This window comes from Carcharhinus amblyrhynchos, chromosome 3 (assembly GCF_965287045.1).
Source record: "Carcharhinus amblyrhynchos chromosome 3, sCarAmb.v2.hapA, whole genome shotgun sequence".
In the NCBI taxonomy this organism is placed as follows: Eukaryota; Metazoa; Chordata; class Chondrichthyes; order Carcharhiniformes; family Carcharhinidae; genus Carcharhinus; species Carcharhinus amblyrhynchos.
This window is the reverse complement of record NC_137326.1, coordinates 109,454,613-109,468,242: the sequence shown is the minus strand read 5'-3', so window position 1 is coordinate 109,468,242 and position 13,630 is coordinate 109,454,613. Positions and strand designations below refer to the sequence as shown.

The 13,630-nt window shown below is 40.2% G+C and overlaps 1 protein-coding gene across 2 annotated transcripts in view; it reads left to right on the top strand.

Annotated features, from left to right (window-relative positions):
• ecel1 (endothelin converting enzyme-like 1) overlaps positions 1-13,630 on the top strand; it is a 78,536-nt gene that overhangs the window by 15,138 nt on the left and 49,768 nt on the right. Inside the window, exon 2 of one of the 2 annotated variants that reach the window (XM_080186455.1) lies at positions 4,388-4,456. The exons of the other annotated variant lie outside the window; for it this stretch is intronic. Coding sequence (XP_080042581.1) covers positions 4,388-4,456 — 69 coding nt within the window. The remainder of the gene's footprint in view (positions 1-4,387; positions 4,457-13,630) is intronic. 2 annotated transcript variants of the gene reach the window in all.

The following is a 13,630-nucleotide window of genomic DNA, read 5'->3' as shown; positions in this document are numbered from 1 at the left end:
GGAGACCCATCATGATTCACGCCGTCCTGCCTTCACACTGCCTAGGATGGATTTTCTGATTGAATGATTTTGGGTGCAAGGACCTGATAATGGTATGTTGGTATATTCAAATGGGAGGTGATGGCCTAGTGGTGTTATCGCTGGAATATTAATTCACAAACTCAGCTAATGTTCGGGAACCGGGGTTTGAATCCTGCCACAGCAAATGTTAGAATTTGAAATTAATTTTAAAAAATCAGAAATTAAGAATCTACTAATGATCAGGAAACCATTGGCAATTGTCAGAAAAACTCAACATAGTGCCTTTTAGGGAAGAAAATCTGTCTTTCTTGCCTGATCCGACTTACTCACTAATTAATGCCCAAAGATGTGCGGGTTAGGTTGATTGACCATGCTAAAGTTACCCTTAGTGCCCTGAGATGCGTAGGCTAGAGGGATTAGTGGGTAAATATGTAGGGATATGGGGATAGGGCCTGCTTGGGTTTGTGGTTGGTGCAGAATCGATGGGCCAAATGGCCTCTTTTTGTGCTGTAGGGATTCTATGATTCTATTCTATGATACATGTGACTCCAGAGCCACAGCCAGGTGATTGACTCTCAACTGTCCTTGGGCAACCAGGGATGGGCAATAAATGCTGGCCAGCCGGCAACACCACTATCCCACGAATGAATAAAACAAAAATGATGACCCTGACGTTAAGTGTCAGGAAACACGGCCTGTTACTGACAGAGGAGGGGATGATCGCGTCACATGTTTTCATCATCGTAAATCGTGATTTGGGAGCTCTGTTGATACTTCTCGCTTCTGTCGCTGAAGCCACCCACATCAACAGAAGCAGAAAATCCCAGTTTGTAGATGAGAAAACAAACACAAGTGGAGGGTTCAGCTTATAAGGACACACTTTTGTGGCACTTGCAGCAGGCACACGAGTAGAATCAGGCAGTGGGTAGCTTGTGGGAACTGGACAAATCCATTGGTCCTCATCTGAGTGAGATTTGACTGTTGTGGCTCTTGGGAATAGGGTTGCAACAAGACCATGAATCTTGAGATTAAATAAAAGTAGTGATAAATTAGCTGATATGGTAATAAACAGAATGATGAATGTGACTGTACTAAGCTGCTTCAAACAGTGACGACAGTGAGTAGTTGCTGCTGAAAAATAATCAGTGACAGATTTAAGTGGAAACTGATTAATTTGGCTTCAGCCCTGTATTGATCCAACTTTTGCCAGATATATATTTTCTACCAATGTAAATTCCTGCAAATTCATGTAAATCATATAAATGCACTAATTTCTAAGTGCAAGTTGATTTTTGGAAAAGGATTACGTTTATTAATAACTGCCTAACTCGATTGCTTGCTGAGATAAGAGGGCTGCTGTATAGAGAGATTGAATAGGCTGGACCAATATTCCCTGGAGTTCAGGAGAATGGGAGGTGATCTCATTGAAACATAAAGCTGTAAAAATTGGTCTCAGGCAGTGGTATGATACAGGTAGTGTCTGATTAGCTGTCTGTTACCAGCCATGACAGTTATTCTGTCCCGCTGCAGTCAATAGAATTTAATATCAATGCAAATGGCCAGCCTCTTTTGTACCACTACTCAAGGGAATTTCCACCTCACCAATCTCTTGATAGAATATATGGTGGGAGTCTGTTTCCTTGGCCAGAGAATCTAGAACTAGGAGTTATTGCCTTAGTGTAACAGATCGGCCATTTAGAATCATTAAGAAGAAGGGCAATTAAGGATGGGCAATTAATGCCTGCCTAGCCAGCAATGCCCATGTCCCATAAACAAATTAAAAAAGAATTAATTAGACTGAGGAACATGTGTCTCTGTAACTATCTACCCCCTAATCTATCAGTCATTGAATACATTGAACACTGAGGATATTAAGAGATATGGGGATAGGGCAAGAAAGTGGAGTTGCAATCCTGGTGCAAATATTGAAGTAGATTAACAAAAAGGTACTCACTATCATGCATATTATTAGCAGACAAGATGCTTTACATGTTTTATGAAAAATAGTTTATGAAACCATTGTATCCTTTCAAACTGTCAGTTATTCTCAGTTACAACTAAAAATATTTTGATTTATTTGCTAGCTTGCAGTTACTTTTGTAAAATTAAACATATAATTTACTTATGACTATCAATTAAAAATCATTTTGGAACATGTAAATGTTAGCATACCAACATTAAAAAATAAAACCAAGGACATCAATAATAGGAGCAAGATTAGGCCATTCAGCTGTTCAAACCCTCTCCGCCATTCAATGAGGTCATGACTGATCTTCTATTTCATTTTCCTGCACTATCCTTGTGTTGGCTGATGATTTTAATATATAGAAATCTATCAATGTCAGTCTTGAACATACTCAATGACTGATCCTCCATGGCCCACTCTGGGTCAGAGAATTCCAAAGATTCACACCCTCTGAGTGAAGAAATTCCTCCTTGTCTAAGTCCTAAATGACTCAAGACTGTGTCCCCTGGTTTTAGACCCCCCCACCCAGGCAAAACATCCTCCCTGCATCTACCCTGCCAAGCCCTGTGAGAATTTTGTATGTTTGAATGAAATCTTATTCTTCTAAACTTCAAAGAGTAAAGGCCCAGTCTATTTAACCTTTCCTCATAGGACAATCCCTCTATCCCCAGGTGGCATGGTGGCACCAGGGTTAGCACTGCTGCTTCATAGCGCCAGAGACTTGGGTTGAATTCCCGGCTTGGGTCACTGTCTGTGTTCTCCCTCAGTGTATCTGAACAAGCACCGGAGTGTGGCAGCTAGGGGATTTTCACAGTAAGCTCATTATAGTGTTAATGTAAACTTACTTCTGACACTAATAAATAAACTTGAAACTTTAGTTTGATAAACCTTTGTTGCATTCTCTGCTTAGCAGGAATATCTTTTCTCAGGTAAGGAGATCAAAATTACACACAATATTCCAGATGTGGTTGTACCAAAGCTCTGTGTAATTACAGTAAGACATTTCTACCCCTATTCTCAAAAGTTTCTTGTAATGAAGGCCAATATGCTGCCTTAATTGCTTGCTGTATCTGCATGTTAACTTTGTGTCTTGTGAACAAGGACACCCAGCTCCCTTTGAAGTTGCACTTCCCAGCCTCTTGCTCTTTAAGAAATACTCTGTATTTCTGTTTTTCCTATCAACGTGGATAATTTCACATTTCTCCTCATTGTATTCCATCTGCCAAATTTTTGGCTACTCACATTGTCATGGTGTTTTAGATAAAATATAATTTTGATTTCTGTATATGGCTCTTATATTAAAGTGGAATATAGGAAGAAAAAAATGTACTGTGGTTTTTGAATTAAGTTTCTCTGGCAACAATGTAATCCAAATCTGTTCATGGCATTAACCTCCATATCCAGGCGGGTGGGTCATTTGTCAATTATGGAATACTGTTCATTCTTCAATGTTCATTTAGCACCTCCATGATATCATCTATCTGAACTGATATAGTATGGACTTTAAATCTAGATTTCCAAACGTTTCAATCTAATATTTCTAAGTGCTTCAGTTTTGCATGCGGCTGCCACTACATGGTGGATTAATGACGTTTGGGACTGAGACCAGTTAAGCAGCTAATTAGCTACTTGATAAATATGAAACTAGTATAATTATAGGTCTATTGAGATTGACCAGCCTTTTGTCATTAAAACACTCAAATTCTTATTTCATGAATGTAACAAAAGGAAAACACCCACTGGTTGCCATTTTGATTAACAACCAATAACATTTAAAATAAAAATGTTCTCTTTAAAGAGCAAAATATACCCCAGTATTTTTCAGTTTTAATTTGATTTGCGCTTTGTTATCAGAATATATCTTTATTGTATCACATGTTGTTATCTCAGAACATAAGTATAGTTAATACATACTGCATTCCCTCAATCAGACTAATTACCATTTGATATAGTGCCACAACATGATCAGTTAAGATACACAACTGATAGTAGATTTTAGTTTTAGTCTGATTTACATTCAAATAAGGTGTAGTTTTGCAATGATCTTGCGTTTGTTTTTGGTCATGTTTTGTTTTACCTTTGTAGAGTAAAACAAAAAAATTACACAATTTTTCCAGCATTTGAGAATCCCACATTTTTTAAAATCCAGTAATAATTATTTTGATGTACATTTTAATATTTTTATTGATAGAGCCTGTGAGCAGAAAATTAGCAAGAATGGAGCATTGTTTGCCTTTTGAATATTCAGTAATATTAATTGGTTTTATGAGCGATGGAACATTTGTTTTCAACAGCTACTTAAAACAAAAGGAAGAACCTTTTCTTTGGAGAAAAGCCATAACTCACATTCTAGATTAATAAAATGTGTAAGTGGAATTAATTTATTACCATATCTTATAGATTGACCAAGATGGACTGACACTGCCAGAGCGTACGCTTTATTTTGGGCAAGATGAAGAAAGTGAAAAGGTAAAGCTGCCATCAATCTTTTTGACATGTTAAAACATGAGGGAAACAACTGATGCCACTTAAATTCAGCTGTGGATAAGCAGAGATACAAATTAGGTCAGTCTGCTCAGATGTCAGGTTAATAAGTAGAATAATACTGTGCATTTCCAAGTTTTAATTTAGAGAGTGAATGGTACAGTGACTTACAATATTTTCTTACCTCATCTGGGATCTCAGTTTAAATATAGATATTATGAATGAAATCAATCTTCCTTCCACATCCTTTGTATATCTTTGAGGAATAGCCTAGTTTGATAGCTTTCAGGAAAACTGCAGTGAAAATGTCACCGTGATGTTCCATCTGAACAGTGTTGCATTTACTCTCCTAGTCCCCTCTCATTCACCTATACTTGCACCATTGCAACAGTTAATTTTTCCCCAGCTAAAAATTCTTTGGCCATGAAATTGGGCTCCCTACTACCACTGGCGCTGGCCCAGCCTGTGTAGTGTGTTCTGACTGTTAGGGTGCTTGCCTGCCCATGCTAAGCATTTGCCAAAAGCATCCAGAATGGGCGAGTCATTGACAGAAAACAGAAGCGCAGAAGGTGAAGATGGGTATGAAGGAAGTGGGTTGGGTGAAAAGCAAGCATTTGATGGTGACACTATCACTTCTTATCAGATAGCAACATGAGGGTGAAGTGGGACGTGAGAAAAGATGTGAGACAGAAAAGTACTTTTGTCCTCAATGCCTTTGATGATGTCAAATGCAACAGGTTCTGTTACAGCCAGCCCCATTATGCAGAGCACTGTTTCCAGAAGGCTCTGCAATTGCAGAGTGTGTTAGATCTGGTCAGTTCTTTGCTCTGATGGGGCGCGTTGTCCTACAAGAGAGAGGAAGGAATTGTCAACAAGTGTGTTACAATGGCCTGACGTGCCTGCCATAGTTGAATAGTTGTAGGTACGTGGAATCAAAGAGAAGTGGGTGTGAGGTCTTGGAATTGGTAAGTGTATGAGGGTGATCTAGAGTTTCTGTGCACCATTTGTCCTGATTGCTGATGAGTGAATTATAAGGTTGTGCTTGAATGAGCAGTGAGAGAGGTTTGTGGCACTATGGGTAGGAGATGCCATTTTAAGTTGTGTTCACTGGCCTTGACCACTCGTGAGAGGTCACTGAACTTTTTCTGATCTTGCAGCCAGGTCCTCAGGGCTGGGTTCCAGGAACTGATTCCTGGCCACCAGTTGCCATTCCTTTCTCATGGTATTCCTTGAGGGCCTCTGTGGAAACATGACATCTTTCATCCTTTTTATCTCCTTTACTAAAGCCTGCAGGATCCCATCTGAAAACCTGGGATCCCTGTCTCTGACTTGCCGTTCTATTTCTTCTGCTTTATCTTTCATCCAAACCTTGCGGAGACAGTTGCAACAGCTTTTGTTGCACATAGCATCTTTTTAAGAGCTCGACTAGTTTAAGTTCAAGTTTATTTATTAGTGTCACAAGCAGGCTTACATTAACACTGCAATGAAGTTACTGTGAAAATCCCCTAGTTGCCACACTCCGGCGCCTGTTCGGGTACACCGAGGGAGAATTTATTTAGCATAGCCAATGCACCTAACCAGCACGTCTTTCAGACTGTGGGAGGAAACCGGAGCATCTGGAGGAAACCCTTGCAGACAGGGGGAGAATGTGCAAATTCCACATAGACAGTGACCCAAGCTGCGAATCGAACCTGGGTCCCTAGCACTGTGAGGCAGCAGTGCTAATCTCTGTGCCACTATAGTTGGATGTTGAGCTGGTTCTGCATGTACCTGGGCCCAGTGTTGAACATGCAGCCAGTAAAACAAAAGCACATTTTGTGTTGGTTGGATGTCTAAATAATTTAGATGAGCAAGCAGTACAAAGTTTTTAGCATAATTAAATATTTCTCCTTTGTCCTCATCTTCCTGATGTTAATGCTTTGGAACAAAGTCTCCTATATCTTCTATTAGTGCGTTTGAAGAAGCCAACCATACTTACTTTGGATGTCCATCCCCATCACCAGCTTGCAGCCTCTCTGGATTGTAACCTCCCAAAAATGTGGCACACTGCTTGTTGCTTCTGTGCTGCCTCTGTGCTACTCTTGAGTTGACCAAGCAAGTTTGCCTGGAATCGCCTCAGCCCCCTCCCCAAGCTGCTTCAGACATGCTTCAGAGTTTATGTTTGGGGATTATTTATCCCCATTGCATCTGACAGTAATTGGTCACAGTGTGATAGGAAAACAATTTTCACATTTGTACATCTCTTCAATCTACCACGTTCATAGTTTTAGTTCAAATGTGTAAGTATTAACTAAATATTGTACAGCCAGAATCCCATCAATCAACTCACAAGCGTAACTGTTGTGTTCTCTAGTGTAACATCAACAACTTGCCATGCAAAAAATTAAAAACCTCAATGGCAAGAGCAATCCTCACTTGCAGCAAATGCTGAAATGCTTTGCTACAACTAGACCAGATTACCAGATTTTTAATCTTATGTAGAAAATCCTTAAATAGTTCTCCATTTTTAGTAAATATCAGTATGTTTAAATTAGTGATACTGTCTTTTTTTTATCTTTGCATTTAACATTTTTGTGAATAAACAGGTCATTTTGTCAAATTTTGTCATGCAACATCTAAAATGTAAAGTGCTAATTTTGCCACAGGACCTTTGACCATACTCAAATGGGTAATCAATACAACCCGCAGAGAGAAATTTCTCTTTTTGATCTGTTATTAGCCTTCTGGCATAACCTCGCACAAAGTTACTAAATATTTTTAACAAGGTTTACATTATTCATGCCAGGATGCAAAAGCACGAAAACTGATTTCTAGTACTTTACTAGCACAATCATAAGAACTAAAAATATAGGAATTCACAAATACACCAGTAAATTATTCCAATTCAGAGACAAATAATGGAAAGCACTGTCTCCATGTATGATAGTAGTATACACCTGTTACACAATTTCCTATCAATCGCACATTTAGTAATAAGTGTGAACATTTTGCCACAATCGCATCAAGTTGGATCTGTAGGGCCTTCTAAAATTTCATTTTGCTAAATATCCCTGTAAAATGTAAAAGCTGCTGAAGGTATATGGAGATTCCTGCTTTGGGTGACTGCCTGTGCAGAGTCTACACGTTCTTCCTGTGACTACATGGCTTTCCTCCGGGCGCTCCAGTTTCCTCCCACAGTCCAGAGATATGCAGGTTAGGTTGATTGGCCATGCTAAATTGACCCTGGTGTCTCAGGATGTGTAGATTAGATGGATTAGCCATGGGAAATTTGTGGCGTTACGGGGATAGGGCCTGGATGGCCTGGTAGGAGCGTCGGTGCAGTTTTCAATGGGCCAAATTACTTGCCATGCAAAAAATTAAAAACCTCAATGGCAAGAGCAGTCCCCACTTGCAGCAAATGCTGAAATGAATTACATCCTCCTGCAGTGTAGGAATTCTATGATTCTATTTTATGATTACTTGCAACACTGTATTAGAAATGGAGAACAAATACTATGAATTTTTTAATCGTCCATTTCTCCAGGAGGACATTCCTATTGAAATGTGCTCCAAAAACATTGGCACGTAATCTAAACTGATATTCTAGTGCAGGAATGAAGAGGTGTTGCAGTGTCTCAGGTAGCATCTTCTAGGTGAGACCAAGACTCTGTCTGCCCTCTCAGGCAGAAGTAAAAGACAACATGGAATGATTTGAAGAAAAGCTGGGAGGTTTTTCTTGAATCCTGATCAATACTACTTCGTTACCCAACATTACTAAACTGGATTATCTGCTCACTTCTGTTCATGATAGCTTGTTATGAGTGAATTGGCTGCTATATTTCCCATGTTATATAGAGGGGTGATCCTCCACTCCTGCTAGCTTCAGGTGCATTTGTCATTTACCCATTAAATCGGACATGAGGGCCAAAACAGGAACTGCACTGGGCCAAGCATGTTGCGATTCTTTCATCCTGCACCACCGACCCCAATCAGGTTCCCATCAAGAGCAGGCAAGAACCTCATAAATACATTTAAAATCAAACTAATGTCTTCTTACTGGCTTTGAGGCTGGATTTTTTGGCCTCCCCGAATGCAGCACCACTTCCCTCCCCCTCACATCCGGTGGGAAATCCAGCAGGTGCCAAACACAGGTCCTGACAAGCGTGGACTTGGTGTCGTGGACTCTGATGGGAAGCAAGGAAATAAGTTCTATGCCCCTCTGCTGCAGCCAGGCTGCAGAGAAAGGGTCCCTTGGGTGGATATTGGGTTGCCCTCGGGACTCTTCCCCCTGGATGGGGGTATCGTGGCTGGGCCGTCGCCTCTAGCCATGGGAAAAGTGGGGATCATTTTAGAAAGGGCACTCTGATCTCTGTGAAGCCGGAGGTTCCAGCATATTTCCTGTAGGGAATTGTTTTTTTACCCCTGAAGGTGTTGAATCCCACCTGAGAGGCACTGCTAACACCAGCGGGAAACACTCTGGTCTTCTGGCCGGTGGGAGCGCTTAGAACAAAAACAGGAAAATCGCACCCGTAATCACTTGTAAAATGCTTTATTAAGGTCTGAGGTTCCAAAGGGGGCTGTATAAATACAAAATTTTCTTTGCAAAAAGTAGGGGTGAATTTTAACAGATATGTGGAGAAGGAGCTTTAATGTTTGCACTGCATTCAGGCTTGGGTTTAATGGATATGTTTGGCTGCAGTTAGTCATACTGTTGCTCTGAACTACTCGTAGTTGCTCAGTCAGCTAAAGTGAACTACCAGCTTGAGCTTCACTGACATGATGTGGATATTTGTCTATTTTACCCATAACATTTTACTTCAGTGTTCCCTGCATTTCTGTTAGCCCACCAAAACAGTTTGACAGCAGCAGGAAACTAGCAAAATGACAGCAAGAGAACTTTCCTTCCTTCAAGGGCAAAATTCAGTGCATCATGATCTAGTGCGTGCAAATTAATTTAAGAATTGATGTTAAAGTTATCCATTAATGTAGAATGCATGTGGCAATCTTGCTGAAAGAGTTCATTGCAATTAGTGAAAGAACCAAGATAGGAAGTAACAGAATTGGGGAATGGAAATTAATAAATCTAGATTTTCAGAAGGCAGTTGATAAAGTGCCTCAAAAGAGACTTGAGTCTAAAATGAAAGCTCTTATGATAAAGGAGGATGTTGTAAATTAGATAATAAATTGACTTCATAATTGGAAACCAAAGGTAGATCAATGGTAGTAATTCTAATTGGACAGCTGTGATCAGCAAAGTCTCAGAGTTCAATCCTAAACTGTTCAGAATATAAATGACATTTCATATTAAAAAAAATGTGGGTTGAAAGATATTGATGCAAAATGTATGACACCAGCTGCAAAGAAAAATAATATGACCTGTTATCCAAGCAGATTCGTAGAATACAAATCTGAGGAAGTGATTCTGACATTTTATGAAGCTTTGGAAAAGCCACATATGAACATTACATCAAGGTATGATTGCCATACATAAAGATGATTTTGAGGCAGTGGAATAGATTCCAAGAAATGCAACAAAATGATTCCAGATTCATATTCGTTTAATGAAGAGAGCACAAGAATTTAAATTTACTCCACTACAAAAATGATTAAGGTGGATGTGACTCAATTTTCTTAAAATAATTAAGGAACCAGGCAAATTGATTTAAGAGAGCTACTTTATGTAAAAGTACAATTGAATAATTAGAGAACATAGTCATTAACCTTGCAGTTGATCTGAGCAATTGTGTCCCACCATTTGTGGTAAATTCTCTGCTGACAGACTCAGGAAGTAGTTATACTTATTCTTGATTTAGTAGACGAGGGGTTTTGGCTGAGAGGCAGGTAAGTGTTTTTCTGTTTAAGAAACAGAATATGGTCAGATTTTGAGAGAGGACCTGAATAATCAGCTGAGCCAGATAACCTTTTCTTGTTCCTATGTCCTTGTGTTCTAATGAACTTGCTGTCAAATTAAAAGATGAATTGAAAAGATGTTATTGAATGGCGGGGCAGGCTTGAGGGGCTAGCTGGCCTACTCCTGCTCCTACTTCTTATGTTCTTCCCAGCCATTCACTTAGCTAGTTAAAATTGGTTCTCGGACAGCCATGTCCCTAACCACTTATGTACATTGCTGTGAGCTTGTTGCAATGACTACTTAAGAAATGTTTTGTGCAGTTGTTGTTTTCATTTGGCTTTAGGGTGTCCTGTTAATATTTGGTGTTCTGAGTGGTGGTTTTGCTATTTGGGGATTGGGTGCATTAAACGAGACTGGAATTTTACTGGCATTGCAGAACAGGTTTGCAGAACAGATTTCTCCATTGGCCTCAGGCAGGATTTTGAGCCTCACCCCAAGTAAGGTCGTTAAATCCCAGCCCAAGTCTTGTTTGTGGGGTGTTATGGTGGCGTAGTGGTTTGCACTGCTGCCTCACAGCGCCAGGGACCTGGGTTCAATTCCGGCTTTGGCTCACTGTCTGTGTGGAGTTTTATACATTCTCCCCGTGTCTGCGTAGGTTTCCTCCGGGTGTTCCAGTTTCCTCCCACAGTCCAAAGATGTGTGGGTTAGGTTGATTGGCTATGCTAAGCTGACTCTAGTGTCAGGAGGATTAGCGGGGTAAAGATGTGTGGTTATGAGAATAGGGCTTTGGCTCACTGTCAATCTCACTGGGTGGGATTGTGGTTCGTGCAGACTCGATGGACCAAATGGCTTCCTTCTGCATTGTAGAGATTCTATGATTCTACAAGTACTGCTCCTAGGCTGTTGGTAATTTTCTAATGCCTGGGATAAGCTAAGCATCATTTTCTTGGTTTGGGGTACATTCCGTAGCTGCTTCAGACATAGGTTTCTTCAAGAGGGCTGAAGTCCATCATAGTTTAGAATGTACCTTCTAATCCTGTTAGTAGTGAGAACTCCACCAGTCTCTGACAGTGATCCATCGATAAACAGAATTTGAAATGTGTGGGTTAACCACAGTATCAGGCTCCAAAAGGTTATTCTTACTGTTAAAATAAATTGACATTTTCAGCTCTCATTAGGAGAATAATTTGCAAAGTATAATTGGATAATAGCAGAGTTCCAGGGAAATTGAAGTTCAAAATACACAATGGTTGATTTTAATTTTAGATGTACAATGAGAAATCAACAGGCAAAGCATGAACCTCTTTCCTATTGTTGCTGGTGTGCGTTCACTTTGAGACCTGGGCCTTATTTGCATTCTGCAACAAATCAGCATCAAATTCTGCCCTCCTTTTTCATTGTAAAACAAGTCGATGTCTAATTTTCAACCCATTGCCCCCTAACAGTAGTCACACAATAGGACAAATGATACAGAAAGAAATATCTGGGACGTTGGTACCATAATAACCATGGGTGACTTTAATTTGCATGTAGATTGGGCAAATCAGACTGGCAAAAGTAACCTGCAACATGTTTTCATCGGACATGTTCGGGACAGTTTCTTAGAGCAGTACCTAGTAAAACCAACAGGGAGCAGTAACGAGCAATGAGACTAGATTAATGGGAACCTATGTGAGAGTGATCATAACATGATAGAATTTCATGTTCAGTTTGAAGGCAGAAGTGTGGGTCTAAGGCTTGGATAGCTAGCTAAAGTGAACTGGAAAAGTAGGACAGTACCGATGCAGTGACAGATTTTTAAGGAGATATTTAGTAAGTCAAAGCAAATATTTATCCCAGTGAGAAAGAAAGACTCTCTGAGAAGGATGCATCATCTGTGACCAAAAAAGGAAGTTAAGAGACACATCAAATTGGAAGGAACACTGTACAAATCTGCAAAGGTTAATGATAGGGCAAAAGATTAGTCAAATCTTAAGAGCCAGCAGAAAATTAGTAAAAATTAAAGAGGGGTAAATTAGAGAATGGGAGAAAGCGAGATTGTAACAAAAACACACAGTAAGGGGGAAATCTTACTTGAATTTGGCAAAGTATCTGTTCCGGCGAGGAAAATGGAGTGAAACATGCCGATGGCTCCAGCGTAATTTCTGACCAAGTCCTGAGTCTCATTGACAAAATGGCCACAAGAGTAATGGCCCACATTCACCTGCCGTGGCTCCACGTAATCACGCCAATCGCTGGGGAGCTCTATATGAAGGGCTCCCAGCACTTGTTCCACAGCGACTTCAGGGGATGGCACCCAGGAAGCCAGCACCTCCTTTCTCAGAAGGAGCCCTAACCAGACTTCTCGATAGAGTGCAGCAGTAGCGGAATGCACTCTACCCCGACTCCAGGAGGAAGTCTCCCACCAAGGTGCAGTGGCAGTCCTGGTGAATGCAAGCTTGCTGCATTAGAGAACGGGGCAGCACTGCCGCAAGAAGATATGGCCTCAATATCCAGTGTGAGTGCTCATGAATGATACGCTGATGCATTCAAATTAGGTTTATGTTCTTCCCCGACGTGTTCTACATTACTAAACCAGTGATGTTAGCTCAAAATCAAAAAACTTGATCTCACTGGCAAGAATCACGTTTTTCTGATTTTGAGCTAACATTGCCAGAGGAGTGATGTGGAACAAACTGGGGAAGGGCGTGAACCTAATTTGAGTTGAGCCTGCATTGCCATCCCTGCAGATGGTAAACACGGGCTCAAGATCTCACCCAATGTTTCTCTGCAAGTATTTCAACAAGAAAAGATCAACTAAAAGGTAGTGTTGGTTCTCGGGAATGTGAATCTGGTGAAATGATAATGAAAAACATGGAAATATGGGAGGCATTGAATGGGTATTTTGTGTCTGCCTTCAATATAGAATAATTCCCAAAGATACTGGAAAATCAAGAGGTGAACAGGAGGGAGAAATTTAAAACAACCACCATCATCAGGGAAAAGGTGTTGTGAAAACTACCAACTTCTTAAAGACTGGCAAATCCACAGGACCAATTGACTTGCATCTGAGGATCTCAAAAGAAATGGCTGCTGAGAAAGTAGACATTAGTTATAATCTTCCAAAATTCATTAGAATCTGGAAGGGCCCCAGCAAGTTGGATAAAAGCTAACGTAAAATCATTATTCAAGAAAGGAAGAAGACAGAAAGCTGGAATCTATCCGTCATAGGAAAATTGTTAGAATTCATTATTGAGTAGATGAAAGCAGGATACTTGGAAGATCATAGTGATCACAATTATAGTGATAAATATTTGTTAAGTAAAGGTGTTAAGGGATATGGGCAAAAG